General features: G+C 51.6%; 1 protein-coding gene across 13 annotated transcripts in view; it reads left to right on the top strand.

Annotated features, from left to right (window-relative positions):
• The window catches only part of NLRC5 (NLR family CARD domain containing 5), an 80,733-nt gene that overhangs the window by 48,643 nt on the left and 18,519 nt on the right, over positions 1-13,571 (top strand). For 11 of the 13 annotated variants that reach the window (XR_010382297.1, XM_010996084.3, XM_064489151.1 and 8 more), the window contains 12 exons: positions 239-322; positions 1,417-1,506; positions 2,279-2,323; positions 3,320-3,409; positions 4,269-4,352; positions 7,838-7,921; positions 10,314-10,403; positions 10,596-10,658; positions 10,864-10,950; positions 11,925-12,008; positions 12,811-12,900; positions 13,281-13,346. Coding sequence is in view for 11 of the 13 variants with exons in the window: in XM_010996084.3 (XP_010994386.3) it covers positions 239-322; positions 1,417-1,506; positions 2,279-2,323; positions 3,320-3,409; positions 4,269-4,352; positions 7,838-7,921; positions 10,314-10,403; positions 10,596-10,658; positions 10,864-10,950; positions 11,925-12,008; positions 12,811-12,900; positions 13,281-13,346 (957 nt within the window). In the remaining 2 variants the exon portion in view is untranslated. The remainder of the gene's footprint in view (positions 1-238; positions 323-1,416; positions 1,507-2,278; positions 2,324-3,319; positions 3,410-4,268; positions 4,353-7,837; positions 7,922-10,313; positions 10,404-10,595; positions 10,659-10,863; positions 10,951-11,924; positions 12,009-12,810; positions 12,901-13,280; positions 13,347-13,571) is intronic. The other 2 variants (XR_010382298.1, XM_010996085.3) reach the window with 2 other exon arrangements.

The following is a 13,571-nucleotide window of genomic DNA, read 5'->3' as shown; positions in this document are numbered from 1 at the left end:
CCCACATTTGACATCCTCTGAAACCCAACCCTGACCCCTCACGGGTCACAAACCTTAGGGTAAGAACCCTAGAGGAGACCTCAGCTGACCCAGTGCCATGTGCTGAGATCAGCCTAGCAGCCCAAGGCCAAAGTGTCCGTTTCAGGAGGAAATGGGTGGCTGAGTGACAGAGGCAAACTCCTGCCCATCTCCACCCCGACCCTCTGCTAATCTGTTCCCCCCCCCCCGTCCTTCCCAGTTTATCAGGCAATGCTCTGGGGGACGAAGGTGTGGCCCTGCTGGCTCAGCTGCTCCCAGGGCTGGGCGCTCTGCAGTCCTTGAAGTGAGTAGCCATCTGGGAAAAGCCTCTGAGCTTTGTCCTCATCAGAATGAGGGGATGCATGTGGAAAGGGGGTGATGGAGAAGGGGTGAGGGGAGTGTTCTGTGTCCTATCTCACTCCCTCCTGGGGTTATCATAAAGATTAAGTCAGAAAAATGCATGCCTGCCACCCAGTCCAGTCCCTGACACATGGCAAGTGCTCAGGACAGGGTCAGTACTACTGTGATTTTCATTAAAATACAGACTGGGCTGTGACTCACTGATCCAGCTTCTGATTTAAGCTTTCGCTTCTCAAACCTGTCTCCCTGTCTCTGCGCAGGATCTCTCGGAGGCCCAGGCCACTTGGGGCAGCGCAGGCACGGGTGGAAGGGATGACCTGTTTAACATAATGGCTGGCAGCCGTTCTGGCCCTGGGGTGCAGGGAGGGGCTGTTTGATGGTGCCCTGGCCAGGTAGGCAGGGAGGGTTTGGACCAGAGAAGACACTTAAGCAGGGTGCCCAGGACAGCTAAAGAGCCCTGAGCACCGGTGGGGAGTGGGGAGATATTCAGTATTGGGAGGGAAGGCCTGGAAGGAGGCCAGGAACCCCCCAACTTTACCTGCAGCCATCCAGAGTTCCTGGGCCCTTGAAGTACCCTGTGTTTCCTGGCTCACATTCCCCCTTCTCTTCCCTAACTCTTCTGGGCCCAAGTGAGAGGCTCCCTGGTCACAGGAACCTGGTCACAAGTCCTAGGTTCCCAGTGTGACCTTAGGCAAATTGCAACACCTCTCTGAGCTCCTGGTTCCCAACCAGTTAACACACAAACTCTAGAGGGTGTGGCTGTGGTTTTGGCTAAGGGGAACCAGTGAGTTCTAATCTCAGCTCTGTCACCAAGGTGTCTCATAATCTTGGGCAAGAACTTGCTGCTCTCTGGGCATCAGTTTGCCCATCTGTACAATGGGGAGTTGGTAGAGGCACTCTCTGACCATCCGGGGTTCAGCATGTTCCATTGGCTGGAACAGAGAGGGACAGCCCTCTCCCACCCTGTGCTCTGACCACAAAGAGGGTGTTTGTGAGTCCTGAGTGACCTCCGTCAGCATCATCCCTCTGGTTCTCCAGCCTCAGTGAGAATGGTTTGTCCCTGGATGCTGTATTCAGTTTGACCCAGTGCTTCTCTACTCTGCAGTGGGTTCTGCACATGGACTTCAGGTGAGAATGCCCCTGGGTCCCTGCCCTGCCCTGCATCTGTCCCCTTCACGATGTAGCATCCTCAGGGCCCTGTTGTGACACCGAGTCCAACAAACATGTGATGTGTGTCTGTGGAATGAATGAATAGATGAATGAGTGAAATATAGCTCCAGGGATACTCATATTTCTCCAAATTCATCACAGGACAAGATTCATCGACTCTCCGGTACTTACTCTCTGGATTGTCCTGGTAGACTTTTAAGAAAACTAGGAGCTCCCTGATGGCCATTGAGTGTTCAGGGACCCACCTGAATTGTGGGGTCTTTGGAGCTGACGAAAATGTAGACCGGAAGGCTCCCAAGCCACCCTGGGGCCATGTAATGCAAATCATCCATTGTTTCAGGTGAAGTTAGCCCATTCCTCCCCTCCCACTTCCAAGAGTGGATAATATGGCAACAGACAGCCCCGGTTCAAATTCAGGCTCACCACTTACCTGCTGTGTGGTTCTGAGCAGGTCACTGAGCCTCTCCATACCTCAGTTTCCTCATCCATAAAATGGGGATAAGAACACTTCCTTACCTCACAATTTTATTGTGAGAATCAAAGGAGACCGTATCAGTGGTATGTTTTGTATGTGCCTTAAGAAATGTTTGGTTGCTTAATATATTTATTGTCCTGTCTGCTGAGAAGATGGGCCACCATCCAAGCCTTCCCTGACCCAGCCTGTCTGGTCTCTTGCTGCTGCCTGGGACTTTGGCCCTTTCTCAGACTGCTGCCTCCTCTCTGCCTGCAGCTTTGAGAGCCAACGTGTCATCCTGAGAGGTGACAGAAGAGGCAGGTAAGGAGGGAAAGCCCCTCAGATGGAGGGGGGCTCCCCCTTTCCCTCTCTGGTTCCCCATTTCCTATACGTACCTCAACCCTCAGACCCACGCTGACCACTGTTAGCCCTAGAGTAACCCACCTAGGTCTGGCATGCTGGAATTCCTCTCTTCTATAACCCCCTCCTCCATACAAATTTGCAATAATCAGCTGCCTTAAATTTTAGAAAAAGGCAATGCACACGGGAGGGAGCATGGGCGGGGCCCATGGGTGGTGCTATAGCAGAACAGGTGCTAGCAGATGGAGGGTGGAGGGGAGCAGCTGTGTTTTCGTCTCTGGGGACTTTTGCAGACCTTGGCAGACCCATGATTCCGTATGAGTCACTGCCCTTTCATACTCCAAGTATCACATTTGAGAAGCCAAGAACCGTTGGTGCTCTGAAAAAGTTTCCATATCTTTTGTGGTAAAGTGAACAGTAGTTAGTTCTCCACAGATGCTCCCGGCTGCCCCCTAGTGGAGCCTGGCATCCCGGTCTCACCGGGGAGGTTGGCAAACCCAAGGGCTCTAATGTGGGGCCAGCTGGGCAGAGTGCATTTCCAGCTAACGTCTCAAGGAAAAGCATTGCCATAGCAGGTGGGATTCCTGAAGCCAGGGGTGGCCCAAGGCAGAGTGGTCTTGCTTCCCGAGCTAGGGTCTCCATTTCTGGGGACTCTCTGGGATCTTGAAATCGAAAGAATTGAGGCACAGGGAGATGGGGTCATGTGAATACCCAGCCATGGTTAGAGAGAGGAGGGCTCTGGCCTAGCTCCCCCTGACCTGGTTAGGTGCCGCCCACCTGGACAGGTGTAAGCTGCTGGCATCCTCACTCTGGCTTCCCTTCCCTGGGCCTCAGTTGCTCTGTCTGTACAGGGAGGGGCTTGGTTGGCTGGAGCACCACTTCGGTCCTGACAATGAGTCTAGTATTCCATTGTGGATGCTTTGAACTTTCTTCTCAAAATGATTCCCCTACTCCTAGGGATCTTTTGGCTGGTGGATCTTTGCCAGAGTTCCAGGCTGGAGCCCAGTTCTTGGGGTTTGGTCAGCGCCACATCTCCAGGAGCTTCTGGTATGGTCTTACCCGCTTCTTGTTTGGGAGTAACCACAGTGGGGTGAAGGGTGACGGAGTGAGGAGAGCCTGAGGGTTAGGGCTGGGGACAGGGAGAGCGGAAAGAGTTTGAGAGACGGAGGAAAGAAAGAGGGGCGAGTATGAGGGCAGGAGGTGGGGCTGTTGGCTCTAGCATTCTCCGTAGAGAAAAGATCCTGCATTATTCCCTCTGAAGACTCCCCAGCTCTGCCATGAGGGGCTATGAGACCCTGGCTGGGCTCCTCCCCTCTCCAGGGCTTAATTTCCTCACCTGAGAAGAGAGACACCTTAGCTGGAGCCTGAACAGGGTTATTGGTGGCGGGGCAGGCAGTGTCCCAGACAGGTAGGACAACTCATGCAAAGGACCGAAGGAGTGAAAATTTGGCCCTTGGGAAGTATTTCCCTGTGACCAGAGCTTATACAGGGAGAATGGAGGTGAGTGAAGCTGAAGAAGAGGCGTTTCACTTTTAGCCTAAGGATAGTGGGGAGCCACAGAGGGTTTTGCGCACAGGAGAGGCTGGTCAGATTAAAGATACAGTTAAAGATAAAACACTGGAGGACTTCAGGGAGGCAAGAGAGGGAAACTGGGGGTGTTAAAGTGGCCCAGGTGAGTGACAGTGGTGGCCTGGATGCGGGCAGGGGTAGTGGGAAAGACTTGGGGCTGGATCAGGGCAGTTGGGCACCCAGGGGGCCTTTCCTGACACTGTCAAAGTCGGGGGACCCAAGGCTGTACGGGGTGGAGAGCATGCCCCCTGGGGAAGGGGCCTGCAGTTTGGGGAGGAGGGTCATTGGGCCCTGAGCCCTCTCTGACCCACTTGCCCTGCCTATTGCCCCTTTTCAGCCTTAAGGAATGTCAGCTGGAGCCCCTGAGCCTCTCCTGCCTCTGTGAGACTCTAGAGAAGTGCCCAGGGCCTCTGAAAGTCGAGTAAGTAAGGAGGACACAGTCCCAAAGGCACAATGTGGGCACCTGCTCAGTGACCTGGGCTGGGGGTTAGAGGCCACATGAGTCCTCCCTGGTCGCTTCCTACCTGGTCCCGAAGCCCTCCCCATGGGAGTTGCCTGACCCATTGTGGAAGACTGGTTGTCTTCCAATGGCCTCAGCTTCAGGCATCTCACCCCTCCCCCTGAGGACCCAGGCCTGTGCCAGGCCCGGACTTGTCTTCCCCGTCCTCTCAACTCAGGGCACCTGGGAGCCCCAGTCTGCCTCTTTCAGCCCTGGAGCCGCCCTGGCACTACCTGGGCCTGCCTCTGTGGCTGGAGCCTATCGCTCTGAAGGCCCCTCTCAGGGCATCCCCCAAACCCCGGGTTACCAGCTCACTCCAGAACAGCTGGGCCTCTGACCAGAGACTGGGCTTAGAATCTGGCATCCTGGCTCAGCCACTTACAAGCTGGGTGACTTTGGGCAAATGGCTTTCACTCTTTGGGCCTTGGCTTTATCATCTGCAAAGTGGACGGTCAGCCTTTCCTTCCATCATCATTGTTGTAATTTTATTGTAATAATTATCTTAAAGCAGAGAAATCCAAGACAAACCTGCCTCACCTAAATAACCTCTTCCCTCATCAGCTTAGTGTTGTCATTTGTCCCAATGGCCTTCTTCTTTTGCATATTCAGTTTTTTCCTCTTCGAAGTCACAGGCCAGCTGCATTCTGCAGTTTCACTTTACTTCACACCATTATGTGTTTTTCCGTTTTGCTACAGTCTTTTTGCTTGCTTTCTGGTTCCCATGTCAAATGCCCTTCTGGCCCTTGCAACAAGCTCATTATCCATGTTGACTGTCTGGTGTGTGTCCTTCCCTGCCTCTCTCCACGTTCAAACACATATGGACACAGAGGGAGGGTTTTTTTAAGTAATTTAAAAAATTGAAGTCCAATGTTGTGTTAGTTTCTGATTCAGTTATACATATATGTATGTTGTAATTTTCTTTGGTGTTCATGACCTTGACAGTTTTGAAGACTACTGGTCAGATATTTTCTAAAATGTCCCTCAATTTGGATTTGTCTGATATTTTTCTCATGGTTAAACTGGAGTGATGGGTTTTGGGGAAAGAACACCCCAGAGGTGAAGTGCCCTTCTCATCCCATCTCAGGAGTGTGTGTGTGGACGTGACTTATCACTAGTGACGGTGACCTTGATCACTTGGTCAAGATCGTATTTGTCAGATTCCCCATCATAAAGTTGCTTTTTGACTTAAAAAACACTTTTAATATGGAGACATTCAAGCATATATAAAAGCAGAGAAAATGGAATGATAGATCTTTGGTTCCCCTCTACCTACCTCAACAGTTACCACCTCACAGCCCTAGTGTGCGCACACACACACATTGTTTTGAATCAATTCCCAGATACCTTGTAATTTCATCTTTAGATATTTCAGTACGCACAGCTGAAAGAGAAATACTCTTTTTTTTTAAGTTTTTTTTTTTGGTAAGGGGGAGGTAATTAGGTCTATTTATTTAATTATTTTATTTAATGGCAGTATGGGGTATTGAACCCAGGACCTTGAGCATTCTGGGCATGTGCTCTACCACTTGAGCTATACCCTCCCCACCTCTTTATTTTTTAATATAACCGCAAAATGATTATCAAACATAAAATATTAACATTATTCTATGACACACTAAAATAATCAAATAGCCATTGTCCCTAAATGTCTCTTATGTGTTATTTACACAACATTTGTATGTCCGTGCATTTAACATTAGTCCGTCCATAGTTCTGATGTGCCACAAGTTACTTAATCGCCCCGCTCTAGGGTCTAGATGGACATCCAGGCTGCTTCCAAGTTTTTTGGTAGCACAGCAGCCAGTGCTGCAAAAAGTACTCTTCCACTCCTCAACTGTTAAGCACCTATTGTATACGAGGCACTGGGCTCCGTTGGACACAAAGATAACCTGGATACGGGCACTGCTTGCTGAGGCCCACCATCCACTCTGGGGGGTTGTGTGGAAACTGCTCGCAGGTGGTGCTGGGTGTTTGGAGGACAGGTAGGGGTCTAAGGGCCCCCCTCTCTCCACTGAGGTTGGAGCAAGTGGGATGAGTATGAATGCACTTTGCCAGCTGTAGTGCTGGGACCCCATGCCGGAGTACTGTTATCTAGATGCTTAATGCAGGAGTCTGGCAATTGTCCAGCTGTGTCCTGGGATTCTACTGGGGAGGCCAGGGAAGGTGGAGGGTCCCTGTCCCCCTCCCCAAATTCCACCCTTGCCCTGCCACTTTGCCTGTGTACATTTTGGCTTTCCATGTGGGATGTTGTAATGGGTAAAGGTTCTATTGCTTAAAGACAAAACAAAACAAATAACAACAACAACAAAAATAGTGTGTAAACCCCATATTGACCCAACTAGAGACCATAGCACTGTGTTTTTTTGGGGACCGGTAGAAAGCCACTGGTGTTTGTGGTCAGACCACCCCTGAAAAAGGCCCCTGTTCTGCTTGTGCTTGAAGTCCCAGGCCCAGTCCCAGGACAGAGGGGATAGAACTGAGCTGACAGCCTGGGCCTTGACAGAGGCTCCTGGCTTCCAGCTCCAGAACCATGGGATGCCCCTCCTACTGTTCCCCTCACAAAGTGAAGTGAGTCCCCCTCCAGCCGGACAATAATGCAGTGGAGGTGGGCCAGGCTCATGGAAGCCCCAGAGGTGAAAGGGCAGCCTGCAGGGGGCAAAGGGACAGGGACAGAGAAAAGAAGGGGCAGCCAAGAGAAAAGAGGGAGAAGGTGGAAGGAAAATACAGTCCAAACCTGGCCTCTGGGGGTCAGAAAGTGGCTCAGACTTCCAGGGGGAGCTGTGTGGAAATCCCAGAGTGCACAGAGACTCCGGTTGCTCCGGTCCTCTGGCCGGAATAGAGACCAAAGCATGGGTAGCAGGAGTTTCTTCTAAGTGGACTGGCTTCTGACGAATTATCTGGACAAGTGATCAGCTGGTTCGTCTGGTTTTGATGGACAATCAGAGACCCCAGCTATCCTGCATTTCTCCTTTGCTGACCTGTTATGTGCCTGAATTTCCACTATTATGTTCATTCCTTTGGGTTAAGGTGGCATTCTCTTCACAAGCATGTTCTACCCATCACTAGTCTTCATGGCCCTCAAAATAATAGTCCTGCTAGTTCATGTCTTCTGGGGAAGAAAAATGTCTACTGTAGCCTCTTAGAAATTCACAATGTACCAGGGCAGGTTAAAGGCTCTGAGAAGTCCTGCAGCGAAGAAAACGAATGTGGCCTAACCCACCATTTTTCAAACATATATGAGCTTCCTGTTCCTTCTGTCTCAATGATAACTCAAGGACCCAGTGTTCAGAGGGAGTGTTTGGGGAAACCCTGGTTTAGGACCCATCTCCAGAAGGCTCTGGCTGTGAAGCCACACTCCTAGCTTTTTCCAAGGCTTCCCCACCTCATTCAGACATTTTGTTTCACAGATTGTCCTGCAATGTCCTGAGTGACCAGAGCCTGGAGACCCTGCTGCACCACCTACCCCAACTCCCCCAGCTAAGCCTGCTGCAGTAAGACTGGTTTCCCCATTTCCCTGTGCAGGGCTGAGGCTCTGGCATTGCAAAGCTGTCTCCTTCTCTTGGGCTGTTCCATCATTTTATCTGGCGCATCCGGGAACTTGAGTCTACTTCCAGCTCTTCCCTAATATTTTATCAACCTTGGGGGAATTATCTGACCCTTCAAAGCCTCAGTTTCTTCATCTGACAAATGGGACTAATATTCTCCAACCCCTCTCGCAAGGTTGGGGTTCAAACAAGACAGTTGCTTTAAAAGCACCTTGAAGAATGGAATGCCTGTGACAAATGGGCCATCATACTTCTCCCCAGCCACAGAAAGGTCACCTACTCCTCAAAAGAGACTTTACAGTTGTAGGTCATGTCTGTATCACACACCCGTTTTTAAAGGTCACCATCTAACTGTAAATGGGGAATTTAAACAGCATCCCCCAAAGTATTTAAAACTCTTTTCTAATTTCAGCTCAGACTGGTTAGAATTTAAAAAGGATTTACTTTAAATATTTTTCTTGCAAGGGGTAAAAGCAGCTGCAGCTGAGATGGAAAAATACAACAGGAAATTAAATCTCACCATTAATAGCAGCAACATAGTACTCATGCTAAGGATCTCTGGGACACCTGAGGAGGCTCATATCGCATCTAGGGTCTTGCTTACTCCTGAGTCCTGTCAGGGAGGGAAGGAGGGGATGTGTGACATTCCAGAGGTGGTCGTGTGGCAGAGCCCATGTCAGACTACAACATCCACTGTGGTCCTACCCTGCCAGGAAAGAATGGATCAGGAAGGGCTCTTCTGGACACAGAAGTTGGCAGGTTAAAATCAGTGGTTGGGAAACCTCAGACCAGAGAGGGATTTCTCTATGCCCAGCATCACACAGCACCAGCTCCCAACTTGTCATCTGTCTTTGGAATGAGGTGGCCAGCCTGACCCTCACCAGTGCTTAAGTTTTGTATTACTCAGTCCCTAGTGTTTGTGCACTGCTGTGGACCAGGCACTGCTTGGGGTGCTGCAAACACAGCAGAGAGGGAAACATAGACCAGGTTCTTATCTTCTTGGAGCTTACTTTGTAGTAGAGGGAGCTGGACAATAAGCAAAGTGGAAGCAAATGAGATGAATTCAGACAGTGGTAAGGTATTTTTCTGGATAAAGCAGTAAAGAGTGACTGGGGAAGTGATTTAGATAATGGTGGGAGTGGTCAGGGAACACCTCTGAGGAGGGACACTGGGGTGCAACCAGAAGAAGGAACAGGAACCAGCCTTATGAAAAGCAGGGAACAGCATCCCAAGAAAAGGGAAGAGCATTCCAGGAGAGGGAACAGCATGCATGAGGCCCTGAGGCAGGACTTAGCTTGGTAGGCTCAGAAAACAGCCAGAAGGCCAATGTGGTCAGAGCACAGTGGCTGGCAGAGTTGTAGGAGAGGAGGTAGAGAAAAGGACCTTCCAAGTAGCCATGGGAAGGATTTTGAGGTTTGCCCAAGGAAACTTGAAAGGCACAGGAGTGATTTGTATTTTCAAAAGCTTAGTCTGGCTGCTGGGTAGAGAAAAGGGATTGCGGGACAAGCATGAAAATAAGAGCAGGGAGGAGGCTGTACAACCAGGTGAGAGATGATGGGGGCTGGGAATTGGTGTGTGATGGGGAGGTAGGTAGACTCAGGGTGGATCTTGGGGGTGGAACTAACAAGACAAGCTGATGGAGGATTTATGGGCTGAGGATGCCTCCAAGAGCAAAATGGCAGCATCTCACTTTCCCTAAGGCAGTGGTTGGCAATTGGGGGTGACTTTGCCCATGAGGGGACATTTGGCGATGGAGACATTTTTGTTGTCACGATGGCAGAAGAGGTAGGAGTAGTGCTACTCCTGGCATCCAGTGAGTAGAGGTCTGGAATGCTGCTGACCGTCCTACAGGACAACCCCCAACACCAAAGAATTATGCTGAGCTTGAGAAACTCTAAGGGCCTGAAGCTACCCACTCCCCATCAGCAAGGACTGGCCTATCAAGTTCCTGCTTGAGGGTAGAAACTGTAAAAATAACAAGCATGGGTATCATGCTAGGCAGCACGCAAACATGATATGATTCGATCCTCACAATACCTTAGAAGAAGGTATACCATAAGTGGTCCTGTTTTCCAGATAAGGAAACTGAGGCTCAGAGAGGTTAAGTGATTTGCCTGAGGACACACAGCCAGTAAGCAGAACTAGGGCTCAAACCTAAGTCCATTTGACCCCAAGCTCCTGTTTTTGCCCCTTGAGTCCCTGCCTCCTTCCTTATTACCTTGCTGACCCACCAGCCCTGCATCCTTTTCCTACCCCTCCAGTCTGTCCAGGTTTCTTGCCCCCTGATCTTGTTTGGCTCCCACTTGCTCACATAGGGCCCTGCCCCTTTCCTTTTCAGGCTGAGCCAGACAAGACTGTCCCCAGAGAGCCCCCTCCTGCTGGCCAACCTCTTCAGCCAGTGCCCACAGGTTCAGAAGGTGGATCTCAGGTGGGTGTTGCCCTGGGACAACTGGAACTAGCCTGGGAGGGCGGTACCCAGAATCTGTTGAATGTCAGGGACTACAATGGAGGCAGTAAGACCCAAGTCAGAGGCTCAGGTGCTGGAGGAGGGGTGCCTGCCCCCTGGGGGCCTCCTGAGGCTGTGGCCAAGGGTGGCTGACCCAGATGCTGTCCCCTCTAGGTCCCTGAATCACACGACCCTGCACTTCAGATCTAGAGAGGAGCAGGAAGGCGGGTGCTGTGGGTAAGTACCCTGGAACCATGCCCAGGCAGCCAGTGAGGACTGGGGATGAGGAGACCTGCCTCCTGGGTGGCTAGAACAGGGGACAGACTGAGAGGGCTGGGCTTTGTCACAGGCAAACAAGGAGTACAGAGCAGGCTAGATTAGAAATCAGGGCTCTGGTCTGAGGAAAAGGACCCCATGCCCTGGCTTTTGCCCCTTCCTGCAGCAGGTTCACAGGCTGCAGCCTCAGCCAGGAGCACATGGAGCGGCTGTGTTGCTTGCTGAGCAAGTGTGAAGACCTCCACCAGCTGGAGTAAGTTGGGGAGGAGGAGGGAACAGAGCCCGGCAGCGTGTGCCTCGGTGGCATTGGAGGCAGGGTGTGTGTGTGTATGTGCGCGCATGCACGCGCTCAACATCTCTCAGGACCAGCTAACAGGGGACAAGATGCCTCTGACTGAGTCACATCCATAAGTCTCCTCTGTCCCGTTTTTATCCTTCCCACTCCCCAACCATGGAGAAGCTAGTTCAGGGTGTGCTCTTCCATTATAGCAGGAACTTTCTCTTATTTTAAAGGTTACTTGATTAAGTGGCTTCCTGAGACAAACTGATTTTTAATTTTGAAAGTTTCTTAGGAAAAGAGGAAATAACAGCCTCAAAAGTGTCATAAGCAGGGGCAAAATGAGTTCAGCGATGCAGGAAGAAAATCAGACATTTCCAGGCATGCTAATGATACTGTTTCTGAAACTGTAGCTACAACCACAGAATGCCGCAATGAAGGGAGATAAGAAAGTTCAAGTGCAGCTTCTGATATTGTATTCCCAAACTAAAGACAAAATCTCTGGGGTGAATGCATCCTCCAAACTCTTTCTTCTTCCTTATCTCACTCTTGTTCAAAAATTGTGGCTCCCGATGGATGCAGACCAAGGGCATAGTAAAAGCTAGTTGGTTTTTTTCTGACTCCTGAAAGCCTGCTGGGGGAACGCGAGTCCTGGGAGTGGTCACCAGATGTTGAAGGGGAAGATAAGGACTGGCTAACTGTGGTGCTGCTGAGGGGGGTGGTGGTGATAATCCTAGTGGTGATAGAGATGGCAGTGCTGTGGTGATGGGCATGGTGATGCTGAGTGGTAGGGGTGGGATGGCGCCAGCGGGGAGGACTGTGATGTTGGGACAGAAGTAGTGCAGAGTGGCGGAGGGGGTGATGACAGTGCTATGTGGGTAGAGTAGCAGTGATGGTAACTGAAGAGAAGGCACATGTGACCATCAACAACCTCCTCCTGCCTCTTACAGCCTCTCAGGAAACCTGCTGGGTGATGACGGGCTCAGGTGCCTCCTGGAATGTCTCCCTCAGGTGCCCATCTCTGGTTTGCTTGAGTAAGTGACTAGCAGCCTCAAAGACAACACGGAGGAAGGCTTCCTGGGGCCAAAAGCATTAACAGGCCTCTTTTGAGGCATCCCTAGAGAACTCCAGAGGACAAGGGCTGGGTAGGGGGAAGGGATGGTTCCTACCTTGACCTCCAAGTCAATTTTTCTCCTTTCCTCATTGCCCACCATGAGCAGAGCTCCCACCAGACACAGCAGGGGAAGCTGTGACTAAAGCTTGGTGACCCATGTTGACGCCGGGCAGGGAGCAACAGTTCATCCCCAGCCAGCAGAAGGATCTCAGTTGTCTTGGCTCTTGGTCCATTCTGTCCCTGAAACTCCTCTGACCAAATCTACGGGACACAGATTTAAAGATGTCCCCACAGCAGGGAGGGTCCGTAGAAAATCATCCTCACTCTCACTCTGTCTCCCCACTGACATGGGAGACTGGTGACCAGAGACAGGATACAGCCCATTGCTAAGCAACTGAGCTTTGAGCTCTGGGCATCCCTTACCCCCTTGGGGCTGGAGCTGCCAGCCTGGCCCCATCAACGCCCTGTCTCAGACCCCAGGAGCAGCAGCAGGCACAGTGAGGGCAGCTCTCGAGGACTCAAGCTGGTGCCTGACCTGCCTGTGTAGGGATAGCATCCCCTTGGCCTTTCTCTGGACCTCAGTGTCTCCACCTGGAGAATGGACACTTGGACATGGAGGACTCTCCTCCGGAGATGACAGCTGGAAGGGAGGAGCAAAGGGTGCTGAGCAGGGCTCCTTTGAGGTGCTGCTGCCCAACCCCTACCCTGAACCTCTTTTCTAGTCTGAGTCACAATAACATCTCTCAGGAAGGTGCCCTGTGCCTGGTGGACGCTCTCCCCTCCTGTCGACGTGTCCGGGAGGCCTCAGTGAAGTAAGGAGATGTTGGTGCCACTTGCTGCTGGCAGGGGAAGGAAGACTCTCACACTTGGTAGTCCTCTACCCGTGTGACTTGGGGCAACCCCCACCCCTCTCTGAGTCTCAGGGTTCACTGAATATGGGATCATAGTTTCCATCTTCTGAGTCCCATGTGCCACAGGGACCAGGGAGATCACGAGGTGGGGAACTCCAGGTTTAGCATCCTCACAGAAGGAGTTGGAGGTCTCCTCTGGTTGGCAAGGGGCTCTCCCGTGGCCTCCACCCTCCCCGACCCCCATGTGTCCAGCCCCCTTCCCTCCTGCATCCTCCACTCCTGGGTCCCAAGGATGCTTGGTAGCCTGGGCTTTCGGCTTCCCCACACCCCTCTCTCTGCAGCCTGGGCTCCAAACAGAGCTTCTGGATTCACTTGTCCCAACAGGAGGAGGCTAGGAAGACACTGAGGTAATTCCCCGTCCAGGGTGATGAGGGAAGGGGAGGGAACAGAGAAGAGGAGGCTGACCCTGTGATGGCCTCCGTGCCTGCTTCTCCTCTGGGACCTCTCCTCCTTCACACACCCTACTTCAAGCTGCTCCCTGGGTTTGCCTCCCCTACATCTGCCCCCAATCTCTTCACCCCTCCAGTCCCTGGGCTGGGCCTTCGCATGGTATTTGTGCCCCTTAGCCGTGT

Source organism: Camelus dromedarius, chromosome 9 (genome assembly GCF_036321535.1).
Source record: "Camelus dromedarius isolate mCamDro1 chromosome 9, mCamDro1.pat, whole genome shotgun sequence".
Classification (NCBI taxonomy): domain Eukaryota; kingdom Metazoa; phylum Chordata; class Mammalia; order Artiodactyla; family Camelidae; genus Camelus; species Camelus dromedarius.
This window is presented reverse-complemented; position numbering and strand designations above follow the sequence as displayed.